This window comes from Oncorhynchus mykiss, chromosome 13, assembly GCF_013265735.2.
Source record: "Oncorhynchus mykiss isolate Arlee chromosome 13, USDA_OmykA_1.1, whole genome shotgun sequence".
NCBI lineage: Eukaryota > Metazoa > Chordata > Actinopteri > Salmoniformes > Salmonidae > Oncorhynchus > Oncorhynchus mykiss.
In genome coordinates, this window is record NC_048577.1 from 60,219,301 (window position 1) to 60,245,192 (window position 25,892).

The 25,892-nt window shown below is 44.1% G+C and overlaps 1 protein-coding gene across 1 annotated transcript; it reads left to right on the forward strand.

Annotated features, from left to right (window-relative positions):
* Positions 1–991: 991 nt before the first annotated feature.
* Positions 992–24,980, forward strand: LOC110486985 (cytochrome P450 2K1-like). The gene is made up of 8 exons (XM_021558866.2): positions 992–1,231; positions 11,675–11,837; positions 12,013–12,162; positions 12,264–12,424; positions 12,559–12,738; positions 15,909–16,050; positions 23,210–23,536; positions 23,737–24,980. The coding sequence occupies exons 1-8, from the start codon at positions 1,028–1,030 to the stop codon at positions 23,922–23,924; spliced, it is 1,515 nt and encodes a 504-aa protein (XP_021414541.2). The 5' UTR covers positions 992–1,027; the 3' UTR covers positions 23,925–24,980.
* Positions 24,981–25,892: the final 912 nt, after the last annotated feature.

Genomic DNA, 25,892 nt, shown 5'->3' on the forward strand with positions numbered 1-25,892 from the left:
TGTTCCGTTTGCTACAGTTTTACAAATAAATGTTTGTCGACAGAAAAGACCTCTGACACAGTTTATGCACTAAACATGACTTGTGTTCTTCTACCTCAAAAGTAAACTAGCCTTCCACAAGCTTCCCACAATAAGTTGGGTGAATTTTGGCCAATTCCTCCTGACAGAGCTGGTGTAACTGAGTCAGGTTTTTAGGACTCCTTGCTCGCACACACTTTTTCAGTTCTGCCCACAAATGTTCTATAGGAATGAGGTCACGGCTTTGTGATGACCACTCCAATACCTTGACTTTGTTGTCCTTATGCCATTTTTCCACAACTTTGGACGTATGCTTGGGGTCATTGTCCATTTGGAAGACCCATTTGCGAGCCTCGCCCTTTTCCTCCAAACACAACGATGGTCATTATGGAAACACTGTTCTATTTTTGTTTCATCAGACCAGAGGACATTTCTCCAAAAAGTACAATCTTTGTCCCCATGTGCAGTTGCAAACCGTAGTCTGGCTTTTTTTATAGTGGTTTTGGAGCAGTGGCTTCTTTCTTGCTGAGCGGTCGTTCAGGTTATGTCTATGTCGGCACATCACCGTGATCTATCAATCCACTGGGCACACACACTGGTTGAATCAACGTTGTTTCCATGCCATTTATATTTTTACACCCCACTAAAGTGTCAAATGTGAAAGCCCCCAAAATGTGTGCATTTGTGAAAAAAGATTTGGAAATATGCATCTAATAGTTGCTAAATGATATTCAAAAGATGGTGGTTAACAGAGTCAAACCTCAAAGGTCTGTAAATGTTTATTTTTACACTTGCCTTCTTGTATCTAGTGTTGATCATGGTCTAATAAACTATGGGAATTCCTCATAGGACGAGTAACCTTCGCATAGATAAGAGCAAATTTTTTTCAGAATGTTTAGTCCCTCCCCTGAGGCTGTTCCATGCTCTATAAAAGGTGAGCCTCCATTGGCAGGCAGATCAATGAGCAGGAAGTAGTCACTATTTTTAGCCCTGTTAGAGCTGTTTGAAGATGTCTCTTTTAGAATGTCTTCTACAGACATCGAGCACAGTGACACTGCTGGGGGCTCTGCTGTTTCTGCTGGCCCTTTACCGCCTCTCCTCTGGTTCCAACTCTGAGGAACAGGGGAAGCAGCCTCCAGGACCCAGGCCTCTGCCCCTGCTTGGTAACATGCTCCAGCTGGATCTCAAGAGGCCCTATCGCAGCCTCTGTGAGGTGAGAGGAAGTCCTGAGATTAAACTATGTTGTGGTTGTTGATATGATCTGTGACATTGTTTTATCTGGCTAAATATTTTCAAAATGTTGGTATTTTAGCAGGTATAAAACTTCCAGTTAGTTTCAATAGGCATGTATTGTCAAAGCAATATGTTGAGTACATGGTGTTTCAACCAGTTAGCAATAGCTTTTGTCAACACAGGAGCCCTCTAAAATGTTTTTATTTTGATGTGGCCCTACTTTCCACACTCGCTCTGAGTTCATGAATGTTTTCAGAGAATGTTCCTCCATTAATGTTCCATTTCAGTTGTTTTTAAATGTTAAGTGTTGTCAAATAATACAGGTGAAATGATGACCACCGTGCATTCACTCACATAATAGAGGCATTTGGCTTGAAAATCGTATCTGTCATAAATGTTAAAAGGGATTGTTGTGTGTGTTTTTACCCCTATCTTAATAGTTTTCTTGTCACAGACCAAACAACTCACCAAAATAGCTCACACATACTTTAATCCAACTTATATTGCAACAATATCACTCCTGAAGATATGTGTCAACATAGAATTATACTTTATTTGTTACAGAACTGCTTCCAACAACCTTTAGCTCAGGTTTTTGTATTTTCATTTCATGCATAGTTTACTTCACAGGGCGTTTCGTAGAACCTGCATTGTTTTAAGTCACACACTGATCTCCACAGTCTGTTTGGTGGATTTATTTTGAATAACTTCTAGATGCTTTTAGAGCTTAGTTAAAGGGACAATCAGCAGTTCAAACAAAATTCGTCATCTCTCCCATGTCCTATTCGACTAGTAGTTCTGAAATGTTTATTACTTGCCTACATTTTACTCCCTCCTCTTCATTCATTCACCTTACTGTGAAATGCTTACTTACAATCCCTTAACCAATAATGCAGTTCAAGAAATAGAGTAAAGAAAATATTTACTAAATAAACAAAAGTAACACAACAAAATAACAAAAACGAGGCATTATACAGGGGATACTGGTACCGACGCAATGTACAGGTTAGTCGAGGTCATTTTTACATGTAGGTAGGGGTAAAGTGACTATGCATAGATAATAAACAGTGATTAGCAGCAGTGTAAAAACAAGGGGGGGGGGGGGGGGGTAATGTAAATAGAAGCTGTTAATGAGCCTTTTGTTCCTAGACTTGGCGCTCGGATACTGCTTGCCGTGCGGTAGCAGAGAGAACAGTCTATGACTTGGGTGTCTGGAGTCTTTGACAATTTTTTGGGCCTTCCTCTGACACCGCCTAGTATATAGGTCCTGGATGGCAGGAAGCTTGGCCCCAGTGACGTACTGGGCCGTACTCTCTACCCTCTGTAGCACCTTATGGTCAGATGCCGAGCAGTTGCTATACCAGGCGGTGACGCAACCATTCAGGATGCTCTCGATGGTGCAGCTGTAGAACCTTTTGAGGATCTAGGGACCCATGCCAAATATTTTCAGTCTCCTGAGAGGGAAAGATGTTGTCGTGCTCTCTTCACTAAAATCTGCGTCCGGTTCGAGGTGAGAAATCGCTGTTCTGATATACCTAAGCTCTTTTCAGGCATAAGAGACGGGAGCAGGACATTATGTACAAAATTACCAACAATGCGAAAAAACAAACATTGTCTCTAATGAAAGTATCTGGGGCAGGCACTCTAGAAAATCCCATCTGTCGCTTGTATTTTTTTTATTATGTCTGTCGCCACACAGCCACACTTAATTCTGTCACTTACCACCCCCCCCTCCTGCCCCCAAAGGGAGGGCCAGAGGGATGTTGAGAGAGCACTGCAGTTATTGTCTGAGCTAAGAGAGCAGTGCACGTTGACATCTTTTTACCAGTTGTAGGAAAGCTATTTAAATAGTCATTATGGAGACACCTATTTCCAACCCTTTTTGTCCATAAAACGTGTTAATACGTTTTTAACTAGGCAAGTCAGTTGAATACCTACCAGTATTTAAGAACAAATTCTTATTTACAATGACGGCCTACACTGGCCAAACCTGGTCAACGCTGGACCAATTGTGCGCCGCACCTGTTAAGGTGCGTGAATGAGGACCCAAAAGCGAATTAACGTAAACAGAGCTTCTTTAATAACAAAACAAACGTAGGCTCAGATGGACCGGCAGATTCCGACAGGACAGGACAAGGTTGCAGCAAACATGACGATAGTCTGGTTCAGGCATGAAACACAAACAAGAATCCGACAAAGACAGGAGCAGAAACAGAGAGAGATATAGAGACCTAATCAGAGGGAAAAAGGGAACAGGTGGGAAAAGGGGTGAATGAGGTAGTCAGAGAAGACAAGGAACAGCTGGGGGAAAGAGGGGAAGAAACGGTAACCTAGTACGACCAGCAGAGGGAGACAGGGTGAAGGGAAAGGACAGAAACAAGACACAACATGACAATACATGACAGTACCCCCCCACTCACCGAGCGCCTCCTGGCGCACTCGAGGAGGAGACCTGGCGGCAACGGAGGAAATCATCGATCAGCGCACGGTCCAGCACGTCCCGAGAGGGAACCCAACTCCTCTCCTCAGGACCGTACCCCTCCCAATCTACTAGGTACTGATGACCACGGCCCCGAGGACGCATGTCCAGAATCCTACGGACCCTGTAGATGGGTGCGCCCTCGACCAGGATGGGGGGGGGGGGGGGGGGGGGGAAGACGAGCGGGGGCGCGAAGAACCGGCTTGACACAGGAGACATGGAAGACCGGGTGGACGCGACGAAGATATCGCGGAAGAAGAAGTCGAACTGCGACAGGATTAATGATCCGAGAAATACGGAACGGACCAATGAACCGCGGGGTCAACTTGCGAGCTGCGGTCTTAAGGGGAAGGTTCTGAGTGGAGAGCCAAACTCTCTGACCGCGACAATATCTAGGACTCTTAGTTCTACGCTTATTAGCAGCCCTCACAGTCTGCGCCCTATAACGGCAAAGTGCAGACCTGACCCTCTTCCAGGTGCGCTCGCAACGTTGGACAAAAGCCTGAGCGGAGGGGACGCTGGACTCGGCGAACTGAGATGAGAACAGCGGAGGCTGGTACCCGAGGCTACTCTGAAAAGGAGATAGCCCGGTCGCAGACGAAGGAAGCGAGTTGTGGGCGTATTCTGCCCAGGGGAGCTGTTCTGACCAAGACGCAGGGTTGCGAAAAGAAAGACTGCGTAAGATGCGACCAATAGTCTGATTGGCCCGTTCTGCTTGACCGTTAGACTGGGGGTGAAAGCCGGAAGAGAGACTGACGGAAGCCCCAATCAAACGGCAAAACTCCCTCCAAAATTGAGACGTGAATTGCGGACCTCTGACCGAAACGACGTCTGACGGAAGGCCATGAATTCTGAAAACATTCTCGATGATGATTTGTGCCGTCTCTTTAGCAAGGGGAATAAAATGAGCCGCCTTAGAGAACCTGTCGACAACCGTAAGAATAACAGTCTTCCCCGCTGACGAAGGCAGTCCGGTGACAAAATCTAAGGCGATGTGAGACCACGGTCGAGAGGGAATGGGAAGCGGCCTGAGACGGCCGGCAGGAGGGGAGTTACCGGACTTAGTCTGCGCGCAGACCGAACAAGCAGCCACGAAGCGACGCGTGTCATGCTCCCGGGTGGGCCACCAAAAACGCTGGCGAATGGAAGCAAGCGTACCCCGAACGCCAGGGTGGCCGGCTAACTTGGCAGAGTGAGCCCACTGAAGAACGGCCAGACGAGTAGGAACGGGAACGAAAAGAAGGTTCCTAGGACAAGCGCGCGGCGACGGAGTTTGAGTGAGTGCTTGCTTTACCTGCCTCTCAATTCCCCAGACAGTCAACCCGACAACACGCCCCTCAGGGAGAATCCCCTCGGGGTCAGTGGAGGCTACTGAAGAACTGAAGAGACGAGATAAAGCATCAGGCTTGGTGTTCTTAGAGCCCGGACGATAAGAAATCACGAACTCGAAACGAGCGAAAAACAGCGCCCAGCGCGCCTGACGCGCATTAAGTCGTTTGGCAGAACGGATGTACTCAAGGTTCCTATGGTCAGTCCAAACGACAAAAGGAACGGTCGCCCCCTCCAACCACTGTCGCCATTCGCCTAGGGCTAAGCGGATGGCGAGCAGTTCGCGGTTTCCCACATCATAGTTATGTTCCGACGGCGACAGGCGATGAGAAAAATACGCGCAAGGGTGGACCTTGTCGTCAGAGAGGGAGCGCTGAGAAAGAATGGCTCCCACGCCCACCTCTGACGCGTCAACCTCGACAACGAACTGTCTAGTGACGTCAGGTGTAACAAGGATAGGTGCGGATGTAAAACGATTCTTGAGGAGATCAAAAGCTCCCTGGGCGGAAACGGACCACTTAAAGCACGTCTTGACAGAAGTAAGGGCTGTGAGAGGGGCTGCCACCTGACCGAAATTACGGATGAAACGACGATAGAAGTTCGCGAAGCCGAGAAAGCGCTGCAGCTCGACGCGTGACCTAGGGACGGGCCAATCAATGACAGCTTGGACCTTAGCGGGATCCATCTTAATGCCTTCAGCGGAAATAACAGAACCGAGAAATGTGACGGAGGAGGCATGAAAAGAGCACTTCTCAGCCTTCACAAAAAGACAATTCTCTAAAAGGCGCTGGAGGACACGTCGAACGTGCTGAACATGAATCTGGAGTGACGGTGAAAAAATCAGGATATCGTCAAGGTAAACGAAAACAAAGATGTTCAGCATGTCTCTCAGGACATCATTGACTAATGCCTGAAAGACAGCTGGAGCGTTAGCGAGGCCGAAAGGAAGAACCCGGTATTCAAAGTGCCCTAACGGAGTGTTAAACGCCGTCTTCCACTCGTCCCCCTCCCTGATGCGCACGAGATGGTAAGCGTTACGAAGGTCCAACTTAGTGAAAAACCTGGCTCCCTGCAGGATCTCGAAGGCTGAAGACATAAGAGGAAGCGGATAACGATTCTTCACTGTTATGTCATTCAGCCCTCGATAATCTATGCAGGGGCGCAGGGACCCGTCCTTCTTCTTAACAAAAAAAAACCCCGCTCCGGCGGGAGAGGAGGAGGGGACTATGGTACCGGCGGCAAGAGCTACAGACAAATAATCTTCGAGAGCCTTACGTTCGGGAGCCGACAGAGAGTATAGTCTACCCCGGGGGGGAGTGGTTCCCGGAAGGAGATCAATACTACAATCATACGACCGGTGTGGAGGAAGAGAGGTGGCCCTGGACCGACTGAACACCGTGCGCAGATCGTGATATTCCTCCGGCACCCCTGTCAAATCACCAGGCTCCTCCTGTGAAGAAGAGACAGAGGAAACAGGAGGGATAGCAGACATTAAACATTTCACATGACAAGAGACGTTCCAGGAGAGGATTGAATTACTAGACCAATTAATGGAAGGATTATGACAAACTAGCCAGGGATGGCCCAAAACAACAGGTGTAAAAGGTGAACGAAAAATTAAAAAAGAAATGGTTTCGCTATGATTACCAGAAACAGTGAGGGTTTAAGGTAGCGTCTCACGCTGAATCCTGGGGAGAGGACTACCATCCAGGGCGAACAAGGCCGTGGACTCCCTTAACTGTCTGAGAGGAATGTCATGTTCCCGAGCCCAGGTCTCGTCCATAAAACAGCCCTCCGCCCCAGAGTCTATTAAGGCACTGCAGGAAGCTGACGAACCGGTCCAGCGTAGATGGACCGACAAGGTAGTGCAGGATCTTGAAGGAGAGACAGGAGTAGTAGCGCTCACCAGTAGCCCTCTGCTTACTGATGAGCTCTGGCTTTTACTGGACATGAAGTGACAAAATGACCAGCAGAACCGCAATAGAGACAGAGGCGGTTGGTGATTCTCCGTTCCCTCTCCTTAGTCGAGATGCGGATACCTCCCAGCTGCATAGGCTCAGCACCCGAGCCGGCAGAGGAAGATGGTAGTGATGCGGAGAGGGGGGCAACGGAGAACGCGAGCTCCTTTCCACGAGCTCGGTGACGAAGATCAACCCGTCGCTCAATGCGAATAGCGAGTTCAATCAAGGAATCCACGCTGGAAGGAACCTCCCGGGAGAGAATCTCATCCTTTACCTCTGCGCGGAGACCCTCCAGAAAACGAGCGAGCAAAGCCGGCTCGTTCCAGCCACTGGAGGCAGCAAGAGTGCGAAACTCAATAGAGTAGTCTGTTATGGATCGATTACCTTGACATAGGGAAGACAGGGCCCTGGAAGCCTCCTCCCCAAAAACAGATCGATCAAAAACCCGTATCATCTCCTCCTTAAAGTCCTGATACTGGTTAGTACACTCAGCCCTTGCCTCCCAGATTGCCGTGCCCCACTCACGAGCCCGTCCAGTAAGGAGAAATATGACGTAGGCGACACGAGCAGTGCTCCTGGAGTAAGTGTTGGGCTGGAGAGAAAACACAATATCACACTGGGTGAGGAACGAGCGGCATTCAGTGGGCTCCCCAGAGTAACACGGCGGGTTATTGATTCTGGGCTCCGGAGATTCGAAAGCCCTGGAAGTGGCCGGTGGATCGAGGCGGAGATGGTGAACCTGTTCTGTGAGGTTGGAGACTTGGGTGGCCAGGGTCTCAACGGCATGTCGAGCAGCAGACAATTCCTGCTTGTGTCTGCCTAGCATCGCTCCCTGGATCTCGACGGCTGAGTGGAGAGGATCCGAAGTCGCTGGGTCCATTCTTGGTCGGATTCTTCTGTTAAGGTGCGTGAATGAGGACCCAAAAGCGAATTAACGTAAACAGAGCTTCTTTAATAACAAAACAAACGTAGGCTCAGATGGACCGGCAGATTCCGACAGGACAGGACAAGGTTGCAGCAAACATGACGATAGTCTGGTTCAGGCATGAAACACAAACAAGAATCCGACAAAGACAGGAGCAGAAACAGAGAGAGATATAGAGACCTAATCAGAGGGAAAAAGGGAACAGGTGGGAAAAGGGGTGAATGAGGTAGTCAGAGAAGACAAGGAACAGCTGGGGGAAAGAGGGGAAGAAACGGTAACCTAGTACGACCAGCAGAGGGAGACAGGGTGAAGGGAAAGGACAGAAACAAGACACAACATGACAATACATGACAGCACCCTATGGGACACACAATCACAGCTGGTTGTGATACAGCCTGGATACATCAAGAAATAATGGAGACGAAGCACTGGAAAACGACTCAGAGGGGGTTTAAACTGCATTCTAATGTTGACTGCTTAGAGAAATCCTCAATGAAACTGACATTAAATATGGAGAATGATACATTTGCCTCTGTTGGCCATTCAGCCTATTCAAGTATATGCCATTATAGGCTACCATTTTGATACAATAAATATGTGGAAATGGCGATATCACTGGAGTCATTACAACTCAATGTGTGCCACTTGTGTAGCCTATCTGGTCCTGGAAAACCAACGATGGTGACAGGTGTGAGGGATAATGAGCAGCCTGATGACCTAGAGGCGAGAGAGGGAGCACACTTGACACTGCATCACACTTGACACTGCAATTTAGCAAATTAACACTGAAGTGATAGATGTGCAGATGATGATGTGCAAGTAGAAATACAGGTGTGCAAAAAAGGAAATTAAAACAATGTGAGGATGAGGTAGGTAGTTGGGTGGGCTTTTTACAGATGGGCTATGTACAGCTGCAGCGATGGGTAAGCTGCTCAGATAGCTGATGTTTAAAGTTAGTGAGGGAGATAATTCCCCAACTTCAGCAATTCATTTTTATATATATATATATATATATATATTTTTTTTTAATTATTATATATATATATTTTTTATTATTATATATAAAAAAAAATTGCAATTCGTTCCAGTCATTGGAAGCAGAGAACTAGAAGGAATGGCGGCCAAAGTGGATGTTGGCTTTGGGGATGACCAGTGAGATATACCTGCTGGAGCGCGTGCTACGGATGGGTGTTGTTATGGTGACCAGTGAGCTGAGATAAGGCGGGGCTTTACCTAGCAAAGACTTATAGATGACTTATAGATGACCTGGAGCCAGTAGCTATGTAGCTATGTAGCGAGGGTCAGTGGGAATATGTAGCGAGGGCCAGCCGACTAGAGCATACAGGTCGCAGTGGTGGGTGGTATATGGGGCTTTGGTGACAAAACGGATGGCACTGTGATAGACTGCATCTAGTTTGCGTAGTAGAGTGTTGGAGGCTATTTTGAAAATTACATCGCCGAAGTCGAGGATCGGTAGAATAGGCAGTTTTACGAGGGTATGTTTGACAGTGTGAGTGAAGGAGGAACAGCATTGCTGTGCTTCTAATGTGAAGAAATAGCCTAATGGTTTAACATTTCAAGGTAAACATTCTGATCTGTTGCGTCAGCCACATTGCGTAAAAAAAAAAAGTTTAATGTTAGTGGTTGTATTAATTTGGGATCTATTGCATCCCACAACTGTCCGGAATACTTATTTCTCGTATATAGAATAGGTTTACTTTTGTAATATGGGGGATAGTAGATTGACATAGGCTAGTGCTTTTGCTGTTCGTTAGGCCTACTCATCTTGTTGGCTGACGAAAAGTAAATGTGGACAGTTCTTCCAACATCTAGCCTGTGAGAAAGACCCGAACGAACACGTGATGGGATGGAGAGCATGCAGCACTCAGAAGGGCACAACAAAGGCATGGATAATTTTTAGGGTGCTTTACAGCCACAAAGGGGATGCCGCTGTGAAATTCAAGGCATTATCAAGTGCTTGTCAAATTGTGAATGAGAGATTAATGAAATGTGCACAAAGCAGAGGTCATGCCCTTCAAGCACCTTTTTTCAAATCATCAGTCATCATGCAGCCTTACCGTATTAAAAATCAAAACATATAGCACAACGTTTTGTAGAACAACTAAAGAACATCTAAATGAAGCATATAGGAGTAGCTATTTCTATGTTAACCGCTCAACACAGAATATCCACGTGTGCACTACCTCAAATCGTTTGGAGAATATAGCTTTGTTCAGTTGTATTCTTTATACTATAACATATTATAAAATAATGCCTTGGAATTCTAAGTAAATCTTGTCTGCTAAATGAACTAGTGAGCCCACAGCCATATGGCATAGCCATAACAGGGCCTAACATAAGGACAACTCAGAGTATGCTAATCTGTTCTTCTGAAATAGACTACATTTTATTCATGTTTCTTTAGACCTGTTTTAAAATAGATAATGGATTTATTGTGAAGGTGTAGGCTATATTACATGGATTTATTAGACTTTTTCAAAATGTAGATGTTCCAAAGGTCTGCATCAGTGAATTATAGGCTGTGTGGAAGGCAGGATATGGTAAATGGGTTTATCTTAATGAACCTCCATTACCATGAGACCTACATTTACTTGTGTGACAATCACCGGCTATAGCCTACTCTATTTAATTGATACCACATGCGCACCTGATCTCACAGGTATGGCTACTGAACTGGAAGCAGCAACAATGACAGCGACACTTGCTACGTTTTGCATAGTCCTATAAGTTACAGTCTACCTTTTTAGGAGAACAATTTGCAGGCAGAGACAAATGGGTAATCGATACGTATTGAAAATGAAAAGGCTCGCTCACCATAGTAGCCTAACCTATGGTCACCATAGTAGCCTAACCAAAGTTGCTCTCCTGACTATACTCCTTTTGAAGACAACATTCCTTCATGTCAGCTGTATGTTGGCAGTTCTCAGTCTTAGTCTATATGGTTTTTGTTCTTCCATCCCTATCAGGTGTGTAACAGAAAATATACCGTTCACAAGTCAAAACAGTTACAGCAACCGCATCAGACTACATTATGGACTGCACTTGAAAGATCCACTGTCAATGATGGTATAGCATCTGTCTTCAGGAGTAGCATCCTGACAAGACCCATTGAATGTTCTCCCCAATTGATAAAGCAACTTAGCTCAAAATGTGCACTGCACTCGCTTGACATGGTCATAACTTTCGGTGCAGCCAATGCTGTTTGTCTTCATTTTCTGGAAATCAGTGTAGTTAAATTAACACTGACTTGGAATTCTGGTAAGTAGTTTGCTAGCTAAAAGTCACAACGCAGGTAAAAAGGGCTTAGTTACCAGTTTAGTTCTGCCAAGTTCCGCTTAAGCTATGTTACTGTTTGTAAACAAAGCCGCATGATGCGTACATGTGATGATGGTTTTAAGGTGTAACATATTTAAATTAGTTAATATTATAAGACTCTACCATTGGTGTTTAACATCTCCGGCTTTACGTGACATGGCATAAAGCCAGAGGTAATGCCTGCCTCATGAATCTAAGTGTTTGACATGGGGGGAAGGGACCAGTAACTTTATCAGCTTTTCCAATGTACCAGCTACAATACTTTTTCATTCTTGGGTCAAACTGCTATGAACTAGTTACATCCAAATATCATCCAATTTGACCAACAACATGATTTTCACTGTCCTGGACCTTTAATAAACCATGCATTTAGTCTTATTTTATGTTCTACAGCTGTCCAAGAAATATGGGTCTGTTTTCACGGTTCATTTTGGACCCACAAAAGTGGTCATCCTGGCAGGATACAAGACGGTCAATCAGGCGCTGGTCAACCATGCAGAGGAGTTTGGGGACAGGGGCATGCTTCCTGTGTTCTATGACTTCACCAATGGACATGGTAATGTAGTATATGTGAAACTTGTAATCTGATTAACGGTTGCATTCTAGACAATATTCTGTCAAGCAAGTATATTTGGTGCTACAACAACAGACCCAAATAGTTGACAAATTTATTTTCTCCTTACATGATTCATTCCTGACACCTGAACAATATTATTTTTCAATACTGGTAGGTATTCTGTTTGCCAATGGCGAATCATGGACAGAGATGAGGCGCTTTGCCCTGGCAAACCTTAGAGACTTTGGGATGGGCAAAAAAAGAATTGAAGAGAAAATCTTAGAGGAATCTCACTACCTGATTGAAGTGTTTGAAAATCACAAGGGTAAGAATTTGTAGTTCTGATTTGAAAACCAAAAAACAGGTTACATAATTCCCCCCCCCCCCTAGGTTTGCTAATTCAATTTCTGATGTCCTTTGTAACAGGTAAAGCATTCGACACGTCCCAGCCATTGAATTATGCTGTCTCCAACATAATCTCCAACATTGTGTACGGCAGCAGGTTTGAATACTCTGACCCCAAGTTCAAAGCCACTGTAAAACGAGCCAACGACAACCTCCGAATTAGTGGCTCCGTTTCAATACAGGTACATTATGTTTAATTTGTTTCTCACTCAGAGAATAATGGCAAACTGGTCACACTTAATTAAATAATTATTCAAATTTGTACTAGACTAAAAGAGGGTAATTCATGCTTAACTTTATGTTTACGGGGAGATAGTTGTACAACATGTTCCCCTGGCTGGGCCCTTGGCTGAAAAGCAAGAAGCTTTTGTTGAAGAATATTGAGAACAACAAGAAGGAGATGGAGGAGCTGGTGCGGGGGCTGAAGGAGACTCTCAACCCTCACATGTGTAGAGGCTTTGTGGACTCGTTCCTCGTCCGAAAGCAAACCCTGGAGGTATGAAATCTCACTACAGTTAAAAACAAGATAACTCATGTAAAATATACTGTGTTGGTAAAATGTATATAGGTTCAGAACGTTTGTGAAACAGCACAGTTAGAAATATATGGCAAATATAAATCAAACTGAATGGTCTTCAGGGATAGATGGGTGGGTTTGAGGGTAGCTGAAGGAGAGGATTAAAAACAAACAAAATATGACTATTTTTAAAATACATTGTGTCCATAAAATGTAGATATTATGTACTGTATAAGCTGGAAGTATTATTAACACTTTGTTCTAGCTAGCTATTTGTGTAGGTAGCTATCAAGGAAACAAAATGATAGAGTGTTTGTGTTTACAACACTCGAGTGTTGTTGTCCATTAATTTACTTCAATTAGGGGAGGGGTGGTAGGGTTAGGGGAAACAATAAAAGAAAATGTATTTCAAAAAGCTCTCTCGCTCACTTGCTCTCTCTCATATACACTACCACTACCACATATGGAATCATGTGTTAAACAAATCTAAATATATTTCATATTTGAGATTCTTCAAAAAGCCACTCTTTGCCTTTGATGACAGCTTTGCATTTTCTCAACCAGCTTCTGTCACACCCTGATCTTTCACCTGTCTTTCACCTGATTTTTCACCCCCACTCCAGGTGTCGCCCATCTTCCCTAATATCCCCTGTGTATTTATACCTGTGTTCTGTTTGTCTATTGCCAGTTTGTTTTATTCATACCTACCAGAGTTTTCCCTCTTGCTCCTGTCCTGTCTACAATGCCTGTTTTCTAGTTTAGAACTACTGCTAAAGCAACACTCGAGTGGTTTAAGAGAAAACATTTAAAGGTTTTGGAATGGCCTAGTCAAAGCTCAGACCTCAATCCAATTGTGAATCTGTGGTATGACTTAAAGATTGCTGTACACCAGCGGAACCCATCCAACTTGAAAGAGCTGGAGCAGTTTCGCCTTGAAGAATAGTTAGGCACGCTCTAGTTCTTTTTTTTTGTAATAATTCTTGTTTGTTTCACAAAAAATATTTTGCATCTTCAAAGTGATAGATCTTGTGTAAATTCAATTATACAAACCCTCCCAAAAAATATATTTTCGTCCCAAGTTTTAAAGCAACAAATTAGGAAAACTACCAAGGGGGTGAATACTTTTCCAAGCCACTGTAAATCAAATCAAATCAAGGCAGCTTAGCCCCAGTGATGTACTGGGCCGTACGCACTAACTTCTGTAGTGCCTTGCGGTCAGAGGCCGAGCAATTGCCGTACCAGGCAGTGATGCAACCAGTCAGGATGCTCTCGATGTTGCAGCTGTCAAACCTTTTGAGGATCTCAGGACCCATGCCAAATCTTTTTAGTTTCCTGAGGGGGAATAGGCTTTGTCGTGCCCTCTTCATGACTGTCTTGGTATGTGTGGACCATTCTAGTTTGTTGGTGATGTGGACAGTAAGGAACTTGAAGCTCTCAACATGCTCCACTACAGCCCCGTTGATGTGAGAATGGGGGCATGCTCGGTCCTCCTTTTCCTGTAGTCCACAATAATCTTCTTAGTCTTGGTTACGTTGAGGGATAGGTTGTTATTCTGGCACCACCTGGCCAAGTCTCTGACCTCCTCCCTATAGGATGTCTCGTCGTTGTCGGTGATCAGGCCTACTACTGTTGTCATCTGCAAACTTAATGATGGTGTTAGATTCATGCCAGGCCACCAGTCGTGGGTGAACAGAGTACAGGAGGGGACTGAGCACGCACCCCTGAGGGGCTCCAGTGTTGAGGATCAGCGTGGCAGATGTGTTGCTACCTACCCTCACCACCTGGGAGCGACCCATCAGTTAGTCCAGGATCCAGTTGTGGAGGGAGGTGTTTAGTCCCAGGATCCTTGGCTTCGTGATGATCTTTGAGGCTGCTATTGTGTTGAACACTGAGCTGTAGTCAATGAATAGCATTCTCACGTAGGTGTTCCTTTTGTCCAGATGGGAAAAGGCTATGTGTCTGTAGTCATTTAGGCAGGTTGCCTTAGTGTTCTTGGGCACAGGGACTATGGTGGTCTGCTTGAAACCTGTTAGTATTACAGACTCAATCGGGGACATGTTGAAAATGTCAGTGAAGAGATCTGCCAGTTGGTCAGCACATGCCCAGAGCATACGTCCTGGTAATTCATCTAGCCCCGCAGCCTTGTGAATGTTGACCTGTTTAAAGGTCTTACTCACGTCAGCTACGGAGAGCTTGATCACACAGTCGTCCGGAACAGCTGATGCTCTCATGCATGCCCCAGTGTTGCTTACCTCGAAGCGAGCATAGAAGTTATTTAGCTCGTCTGGTCGGCTCGTGTCACTGGGCAGCTTGCGGCTCTGCTTCCCTTTGTAGTCTGTAATAGTTTGCAAGCCCTGCCAAATAAGACGCGCATCGAAGCCGGTGTAGTAGGAATGAATCTCAGCCCTGTAAATGTGATATTTCCATTTTCTATTTCATTATAAATGTGTAAAAATGTCTAAACCTGTTTTTGCTTTGTCATTATGGGGTATTGTGTGTAGATTGAGGGAAAAAAATTCTGTAATCAATTTTACAATTATGCTATAAATAAACAAAATGTGGAGAAAGTCAAGGGATCTGAATACTTTCCGAATGCACTGTTCATATTTACAAAAACAATATGGGGGATTGGAAATTATGCTGACATTTACATTGATAGATTGTAGCTTCCATCTGCAATATTAAAGCTGATCTATTCCCCCAATAATAAAACATTTTAATTCTTTGAATGAATAACACCTAGGAATTTAGTGGGCATTGAGAATGGGTAAATGGCCCATGTGATAGAGAATGGAGAAAATATAGGAGAGATTATGTTGAAATGGCATTGGGCCCAGGCTGCTGCGGTATACACTGAGTGTACAAAACACTAGGAACATCTTCCTAATATTGAGTTGCACCCTGGTCTAATCCATGGAAACAGCATTTGTTCTTAATGTTCTGTACACTCAGAGTATGTGTTCTGGAGGCTGCAGCTAAGACTGCTACACCTTGTATGTAAAATGTGTGTAGAAGTTATATGTAAAAACACATTTTTGAAAGCACATTTTTGACCTTCGAAAAAGAATGCAAAGACTGCTAGACCAAGACTTTTGAGGGGAAAACAAATATTTTCTCCCCTTTTAAAATGCTTTTTCTGTATGTATAAGGAATCTGGCAACAAGAACTCTCACTACCATGACAACAACCTGATATCCTCTGTGGCCAACCTGTTTTCTGCTGGTACAGAGACCACAGGGACAACCCTACGCTGGTTGTTGATGCTAATGGTCAAGTACCCCCTTATACAGGGTAAGCATCAATGAGCACACAGACACACACCTTTGTACAGACATTGCAAGTGATTGTAGTAATGCAAGACAATCAAGGTGTTACTTGCTGTAAACATTTCCAAATTGCCCACTTGAACCACAGACCAGTTTATAGTTTGTTTCAAATGCTTGAACACTGTGAATTAAGCTGTAATCTACATGAATGTAAATAAATGATGACATTTCAACCAGATTTTCTCATTGGGATAATCTACATGTGTAAGGCAGCAGAGTGATAGATATATAATGGAGTTGTACTATGGTGTGGTATTTGTGGCAATAAAGGATACCGTAGCCATAGAGGACAACAGGTTCTTAACTTGGGAGGGAGAAGAGTGGCGCAAATACCTGGAAGGAGACAGTGATTGGAGTAGAATACACAATACAAATATTTATTATTAGAACAGAAAGGCAAATAAAAAAACGACTCCAGAAATTGTCTGCAAAAAGTCTTCAGAAAGATTCTCAGAAAATGACACTTGCAAAAACATCCTTCAATGTCGAACAAATAATGCACTTCCCCCAGCCTCCATCTTGACTTCCCCAGCCTCCATCTTGACTTCCCCAGCCTCCATCTTGACTTCCCCAGCCTCCATCTTGACTTCCCCAGCCTCCATCTTGACTTCCCCAGCCTCCAGCTTCGACAGATGTATATTTTTGTGTGTGCAGCTTTTCCTTATTTTAAGCATTTTTTGGAACATCGTTTTAGATTTTCAAGACACAGAACTCAGTTGCTTTTTTAAATGCATTTTAAAAATTTACACAGACCAAAAATATAAATGCAACAATTTCAAAGATTTTACTGAAGTACAGTTCATATAAGGAAATAAGTCAATTGAAATAAATTCATTAGGGCCTAATCTATGGAGTTCACATGACTGGGAATACAGATATGCATCTGTTGGTCAGAGAGACATTTAAAAAAGGTAGGGGTGTGGATCAGAAAACCAGTCAGTATCTGGTGTGACCACTATTTGCCTCATGCAGTGTGACAGTTGAACAAGCGGCTGATTGTGGCCTGTGGAATGTTGTCCCACTCCTCTTCAATGGCTGTGCAAAGCTGCTGGATTTTAGCGGGAACTGGAACACGCTGTCGTACACGTTGATCCAGAGAATCCCAAACATGCTCAAAGTGTGACATGTCTGGGGAGTATGCAGGCCATGGAAGAACTGGGGCATTTTCAGCTTCCGGGAATTGTGTACAGATCTTTGCGGCATGGGGCCGTGCATTGTCATGCTGAAACGTGAGGTGATGGCGGCAGATGAATGGCACGACAATGGTCTCAGGATCTCGTCATGGTATCTCTGTGCATTCAAATTGCCATCAAGAAAATGCAATTGTGTTCGTTGTCCGTAGCTTATACCTGTCCATACCATTGCCCCATGGTGGCGGTGGGGTTCTCTGTTCACAATGTTGACATCTGCAAACTGCTCACCCACATGAAGCCCACACTATCTGCCATCTGACCGGTACAGTTGAAACCGGGATTCACCCGTGAAGAGCACACTTCTCCAGCGTACCAGTGGCCATCGAAGGTGCATTTTTGTTCAGTGTAGTTGCCTTCTCAAAAGAGCCAATACATTAATTCAAATAAAATGTTATTGGTTACATACGCGTGTTTAGCAGATGTTATTGTGGGTGTAGAGAAATGCTTGTGCTTCTAGCTCAAACAGTGCAGTAATATCTAACAAGTGATATCTAACAGTTTCATAACATACATTTGAAGTCAGAAGTTTACATACACTTAGGTTGGAGTCATTAAAACTAGTTTTTCAACCACGACAGACATGTTTTGTTAACAAACTAGAGTCTTGGCAAATCGGTTAGGACGTCTACTTTGTGCATGACAAAGTAATTTTTCCAACAAGTCTTTACAGACAGATTATTTCACTTAGTATTCACTGTATCACAATTCCAGTGGGTCAAAATTGTACATACATTAAGTTGACTGTGCCTTTAAACAGCTTGGAAAATTCCAGAAAATGATGTCATGGCTCTGGAAGCTTCTGATAGGCTAATTGACATCATTTGAGTCAATTGTAGGTGCATTTGTGGATGTATATCAAGGCCTATCTTCAAACTACGTACCTCTTTGCTTGAAATCATGGGAAAATCAAATGAAATCAGTCAAGACCTTAGAAAAAAAATTGTAGACCTCCACAAGTCTGGTTCATCCTTGAGAGTAATTTCCAAACGCCTGAAGGTACCACGTTCATCTGCACAAACAATAGTACACAAGTTTAAACACCATGGGACCACTTATCCGTCATACCGCCCAGGAAGGAGACGCGTTCTGTCTCCTAGAGGTGTACAGTGGGGCAAAAAGTATTTAGTCAGCCACCAATTGTGCAAGTTCTCCCACTTAATAAGGTGAGAGAGGCCTGTAATTTTCATCATAGGTACACTTCAACTATGACAGTCAAAATGAGAAAAATCACATTGTAGGATTTTTTATGAATTTATTTGCAAATTATGGTGGAAAATAAGTATTTTATCTGATCAATTAGTCTTCGAATTAATGAATTATTTACTTTACCACAAGTTAGTCTCATTCCAAACGTTGTAAATGGTTGGTTATCTGCACGAACCCAGTCTTCACTATGAGTCATCCATACATCAACTGTCTTAAATAATTTATTTATTACTAAGTCATTCACAGAAATGCATAAACAAACAAACAAAGGTAAATGTAATGATAGGAAAATGTGCCCTAGTGGGCTGAACCAGCATGGCGGCTTGTTAGACAAAGGGGAAATGGGGGGGGGGGGGGGGGTCGACCAAGAAGTCACTACAGAGTGATAATTACAACAACTAAAATGCTAATACTTTACACATGAACGCTCACTCATTCGGGAACAATTGCAATCAATATATATATTTACGCTCAGTGTGTCGTCTTGATCGCTGGTTAAAAGTTTGTCTCTTTCGTAGAATTGTCCGTCTCCCTCAACGTGACAGTCGTTATAGAATGGATGTTTCGGCTGTTGTCGTTCTTCGCGTTCAATGACACCGAATTCCTAGCTGCAGACTAGTAATTAATATCAAAGACTTGTTCTCATTCTGTCGGTATCGATAGTCTAAGAGTTTAACCATGTGGTATGGTTAAAATATTCAGCAATGGTCTACAACCTTTGTCCTCCCCTAATGGAGAAAAACATGGTCTGGTGATAATTTCTCAAAGTTGGGTTTTATTCGGAAAGGGAGAAAAGGGCTGTCCCAGGATGTCTGACCCTAACTGGGCTCAGGGGCGGTCCTCTGACTTAGTTCAAATCCAATTCCCTTTTTGAGTTTTTCTTCATTAAACAGTCCAAAATCACATTGTAAAATTGTGTAAACAGTATCATACTCACTCATTCATCTTATACAACAATTAGATGTAAACCTTATATCTGGGGCTATTATATAAACAGCATTATGGTAATGTGGCCACACTGTCTCCCATGACCTTCCCAAGTTGTGACAAATGGACTAGTTCGTAGCTGGATTCTTCACCGATCTTTTACATTTTCTCCGGAACATGAACTTTGTTCGTACCTCAAGTTCTGTGAGGTGGAAGGATTTCCTTTGTCTCCATGAAAAACTACTCTCTATAACTGTGTGTCCATGAGGTCTTCTCAGGAATTTACGACCTCTGACCACAGCAGCCTAGTTGAAGGAGGAAAGGGGGGAGGCAGGGAGAGAGGGATGGGGTTGCTATACTCAAAGAGGCTAACGTCATGACAGCAGTCTGATGGCCTTGGGATAGAAGTGGTTTTTCCAGTCTCTCGGTCACAGCTTTGATTCACCTGTACTAACCTCGCCTTTTGGCTGATAGCGGAGTGAACAGGCAGTGGCTCGGGTGGTTTATGTCCTTGATGTTCTTTTTGGCATTCCTGTGACATCGGGTGCTGTAGGTGTCCAGGAGGGCGGGACGATTGCCCCCGGTAAGGCGTTGGGCAGACAGCACCACCTCTCTGGAGCAGTTGTGGGCGGTGCACTTGCCATTCCATGCGGTGATACAGCCCGACAGGATGCTCTCAATTGTGCATCTGTATAAGTTTGAGGGCTTTAGGTGTTAAGTCAAATTTATTTAGCCTCCCTGAGGTTGAAGAGGCGCTGTTGCACTGCCTTCACCACACTGTCTGTGTGGGTGGACCATTTCAGTTTGTCAGTGATGTGTATGCCGAGGAACTTAAATCTTTCCACCTTCTCCACTGAGGTCCCGTCGATGTGGATAGGGGGTTGCTCCCTCTGCTGTTTCCTGAAGTCCATGATCATCTCCTTAGTTTTATTGATGTTGAGTGAGAGGTTATTTTCCTGGCACCACACTCCCAGAGCCCTCACCTCCTCCCTGTAGGCTGTCTCATCATTGTTGATAATAAAGCCTACCACTGTTGTGTCATCTGCAAACTTGATGATTGAGTTGGAGGCATGTTTGGCCAAGCAGTCATGGGTGAACAGGGAGTACAGTAGAGGGCTGAGCACACACCCTTGTGGGGCTCCAGTGTTGAGCATCAGCGAAGAGGTGTTGTTTCCTACTTTCATCACCTGGGGGCGACCCGTCAGGAAGTCCAGGACCCAGTTGCACAGGGCTGAGTTCAGACTCAGGGCCTTGAGCTTGATGATGAGCTTGGAGGGTACTATGGTGTTGAATGCTAAGCTATAGTCAATGAAAAGCATTTTTACATAGGTTTGCCTCTTGTCCAGATGGGTTAGGGAGGTGTTCAGTGTGGTGGCGATTACATCGTCTGTGGATCTATTGGGGTGGTAAGCAAATTGAAGTGCGTCTCGGGTGGCCGGTAGGGTGGAGGTGATATGATCCTTGACTAGTCTCTCAAAGCACTTCATGATGACAGAGGTGAGTGCTACGCTGCAAAAGTTAGTTAAATTACCTTTGTCCCTGTACCTAAGAAAGAGATGGTGGCCTTCTTGAAGCATGTGGGGACAACAGACTGGGATAGGGATTGATTGAATATATCTGTGTACACACACCAGCCAGCTGGTCTGTGCATGCTCTGAGGACGCGGCTAGGGATACCATCCGGGCTGGCAGCTTTGCGAGGGTTAACACGATTAAATGTCTTACTCACATCGGCAACGGAGAAGGAGAGCCCACAGTCCTTGGTGGTGGGCTGTGTCAGTGGCACTGTATTATCCTCAAAGCGAGTGAAGGTGTTCAGTCTGTCCGGAAGCAAGACGTCGGTGTCCGCGACGTGGCTGGTTTTCCGTGATTGTCTGTAGACCATGCCACATATGTCTTGTGTCTGAGCTGTTGAACTGAGACTCAACTTTGTCCCAATACCGACGTTTAACCTGCTTGATTGCTATGCTGAGGGAATAACTACACTGTTTGTATTTTTCCATTTTCCCAGTCTTTCCCTGGTTAAATGCGGTGGTTCGCACTTTCAGTTTTGAGCGAATGCTCCCATCTATCCACGGTTTCTGGTTGGGGTTGGTTTTAATAGTCAGTGGGTACAACCTCTTCTATTCACTTCCCGATAGACACATTTACCAATACGGTGAATGAGTTTTATTATTATCTGAAGCTATTCTGAACATATCCCAGTCTGCGTGATCAAAACAATCTGGAAGCGTGGATACCGATTGAATAGTCCTTACCATGGGTGCTTTCTGTTTGAGTTTCTGCCTATACGAAGAGAGGAGCAAGATGGAATCATGGTCCGATTTGCCGAATGGAGGGCGGGGGAGGGCCTTATGCATTCCGTAAGGTAATGTAACAGTGGTTGAGAGTTTTAGCCGTGCGAGTACATAGAGTTGATAGACTTTCGGAAGCCTTTTCTTCAAGTTTGCTTTGTTAAGATCCACAGCTACAAACAATGCAGCCTCAGGATATGTGGTTTCCAGTTTGCATAAAGTCCATTGAAGTTCTTTAAGGGCCGTCGTGGTATTTGCTTGAGTGGAGGATATAGACGGTCGGCATTTGATTGTGAGATATTCTAGTTTGGAAGGACTTGAGTTCCTGTATGTTATCACAGTTACACCGTAAGTCGTTAGTCATAAAATATATACCTCCACCCTTCTGCTTCCCGGAGAGATGTTTATTCCTGTCGGCACGATGCTTTGAGAACCCAACTGGCTTTATGGAGTCAGACAGAATATCTTGAGAGCCGTATTTCCGTGAAGCAGAGTATGTTACAATCCCTGGCGTCTCTCTGAAAAGCAACTCTCGCCTTGAGCTTGTCAACTTAATTATCCAGCGATTGGACATTAACGAGTAAAATACTCAGGAGTGGTGGGTGATGTGCATGCTTCCTAAGTTGGACCAGAAGACCACCCTGAGTACCTCTCCTCCATCCGCATTGTTTTGGGTCAGCCTCTGGAATAAGTTCAACTGCTCTAGGGAGAGCAAACAAAGGATCTGCTCCAGGTCGTAATCCTCGTGATGCTGGTAGTTCTGGTGAGTTACCGCTGCTCTAATATCCAATAGTTCTTCCCAGCTGTATGTAATGGCAGAAAACAATTCTAGAGCTAATTCTGTAAAAAAAATAGTACATAAACAAACAAAATACTGCAGTTTCCTAAGAGCTAGTTGCGATGCTGCCATCTCTGTCGGCGCCATCAGAACTAAAGATACCCTAAAAATTAAAATACAACCATCAAAATAACAAGACTACCTGCAAAAACTGGGATCCACGTGGCCAAAACAATCCCCTTTTATACACAACAGTATGTCATTTATCATTGTTTCACATTAAATGCAATTGATAAGCACTGTTTGGCAAAACACTAGACACAACTCTCTGCACAGGACACAAACCTATTGTGTACAGAATGTCAAACAAAACTAAATTAATATCACAGTCAATAACAAGTACTCCCATATCTTTTACCATTAACAGTGTTGTTGGACGTGATGTATACAATTTACTTTGTCTTATTGTCTACTGTTTGGCAAAAAGTGTCTTGAGTACAAGTGGGACTACTGTTTTACAAAAGGTGTTATACATTAAGTGTGAAAACTTTGAACTGTACAGAAAAGTTGACTGCTTTGGTACGTAGGTTAAGGTATCGTTCACATGGAGCCCCGTTGAAGTTATCAAGCCATCTTGTTTAAATTATAAAATCTCCAGGGTAAAGATTATTAAGATGACATTTTCTCTGAGGGTAGTAACTTTGGTCCTCCCTCCTTTCGATCTCAGACCGGGTCCTGGAGGAGATCAACAGCGTCATAGGAAGTCGTCAGCCCTTAGCAGAGGACAGGAAGAACCTGCCCTACACTGATGCAGTGATCCATGAGACCCAGAGACTGGCCAACATTTTACCCATTGCCATCCCCCACACCACCAGCCGAGACATCACCTTCCAGGGATATTTCATCAAGAAGGGGACGCTTGTGTTTCCTCTACTGACGTCTGTCCTACAAGACGGAAGCGAATGGGAGAGCCCACACACCTTTAACCCCGCCCACTTTCTGGATGAGGAAGGTCGATTCACCAAGAGGGATGCCTTCATGCCCTTCTCTGCAGGTGAGTTCCACTGTTTCTGTATCCATACTGACTGGGTAAGTGAATCCTTCTATGATACTCTAAAATTAAGAGTTTGGGAAATTACTTTGACCCAGGGAGAGTTTATGGTATGGAAATGTGTGTACAATTTATGTCAACTGTAGGAAATCTATGTAGACCTAATTGTTATATGTTGTCTTCCTCATTTTATCTTCTTCCAGGTCGTAGGGTGTGTCTGGGGCAGAGTCTGGCCAGGATGGAGCTCTTCCTCTTCTTCACCTCCCTCCTGCAGCGCTTTCATTTCTCTCCTCCTCCTGGAGTAACAGAGGATGATCTGGACCTCACACCATCCGTGGGGTTCACCCTCAACCCTTCACCTCACCAGCTGTGTGCTGTGAGCCGGGTCTGAGATGAGTCTGGGCCTAATGTATATTATACATGACTTATTATAAATGAACAAATGCTCCACTTTAGACAAACATGCTGAAATAGCTTACCTCACCAGCTGTGTGCTGTCAGCCGGCTCTGAAATGAGTCTGGGCCTAATGTATGTTATGCACGACTTAGAACAAATGCTCCACTTTAGACAAACATGCTGAAATGGGTTACCTCACCGGCTGTACTGTGAGCCAGGTCTGAGATGAACCCAGTCCCTCAATGGTTTGGTTTAATTTGATTGCTCTACAATCCAACAATGTAATTGATTGATACAAAGCACTGCTATTATGTATGTACAGAATGCTTGTTGTTTTTGCTTGCTGTCCTACCTTGTCTGGGAATGGACAGCTGTTGCCAAGCTTAGCAAAGTCAATCAGTTTTCTAGCTAATGTTATCAGTAGTTGACACTAATATATACCCTTGTGGATATGTTTTTATATGACTAGTAAGCATACTTAGCAACCATCTGCTAGCTAGAACAAATAACTACCACTAAGTAGCTAGCTCCAGCAGGAGTGGAAGTTTGACTGCCTACTTCCCTCCATTAGTGGTTCCAGTTGTTGAATGAAATTTGAAACAACAAGACTGCATTTACACAGGAAACCCAATTTGGATCGTTTTCCACTGTTTAGTATTTTGACCAACCAGATCAGCTATTTTGCCTACAATTGGACAAAAGACCAGAATTGGGCTGCCTGTGTAAAAGCAGCCAAAAGGTCTCACAAAAATGTGTTTACAAACTGTGCGGTAGCTGGTGGCTAGTTTAAGGTACTCTTTCTCCATTGACCTTAGCTAGTGGTTAGCTTGAGCCACATTAGCTACTAGTGACTACTTACATATAATATATTGGAAGATTTGGGCATGAAAATCTAACTTATTGCACCTTTAAGCTTTCTTGTCCTATTCAAACGGGCCAACCAAAGGTATATAACACTAACAGTGTCTGTTATTGATAACAGCTAGATGATTGACTCTGCTAAGCTTGATTACACCCCAAAGATAAATAAGCTAAGACGCAGGCTTCTGATTAGCCTTGGTATTAAAATCTGTTGATATACACCCCCAGGAAGAGTGACCCCTTTTTCGTTTATATCTTCTGACAAGTGAGAACTTGAAAATGACCATATCTTAGTGATCATAAATTCATAAAATGTTTGGGAATGACGTATTGTAAGGCACAGCCAGAAGAGGACTGGCCACCCCACATAGCCTGGTTCCTCTCTAGGTTTCTTCCTAGGTTTTGGCCTTTCTAGGGAGTTTTTCCTAGCCACCGTGCTTCTACACCTGCATTGCTTGCTGTTTGGGGTTTTAGGCTGGGTTTCTATACAGCACTTTGAGATTTCAGCTGATGTACGAAGGGCTATATAAATAAATTTGATTTGTAAACATTCTATAGCAATATAAAGCTGCCGTGCGTTTGCACAATGACTAGACACTGCGTAAACAGAGCAAATTAAATGTAACCATACTAAAGTAATATACAGTATTTAAGCAATAAGGCACGAGGGGGTGTGGAATATGGCCAATATACCATGGCTAAGGGCTGTTCTTAAGCACGATGCATCGCGGAGTGCATGGACACAGTCCTTAACCGTGGTATATTGGCCATATAACACAAATCCCCAAGGTGCCTTATTGCTATTATAAACTGGTTACCAACGTAATTAAAGCAGTAAAAATAAATGTTTTGTCATACCCATGGTATACGGTCTGATATACCACGGCTGTCAGACAACTTGCATTCAGGGCTCAAACCACCCAGTTTATAACATCAATTATACCATTTATTTGCTGCGGGTGAATCTTTGATCCACGTCAACACAGACGACACCATTCTGTATACATTTTCCCCTTTGGACACTTTTAACAAACCTCCAAATGAGCTTCAATGCCATACAACACTCCTTACGTGGCATCCAACTTCTCTTATGCTAGCATG

Coding starts and splice junctions, on each gene's coding strand:
- LOC110486985 (XM_021558866.2), top strand. CDS start 1,028: ATGTCTCTTTTAGAATGTCTTCTACAGACATCGAGCACAGTGACACTG. Junction 12,163..12,263: donor AGTGTTTGAAAATCACAAGG/GTAAGAATTTGT, acceptor CCTTTGTAACAG/GTAAAGCATTCGACACGTCC. Junction 12,739..15,908: donor TCCGAAAGCAAACCCTGGAG/GTATGAAATCTC, acceptor TGTATGTATAAG/GAATCTGGCAACAAGAACTC.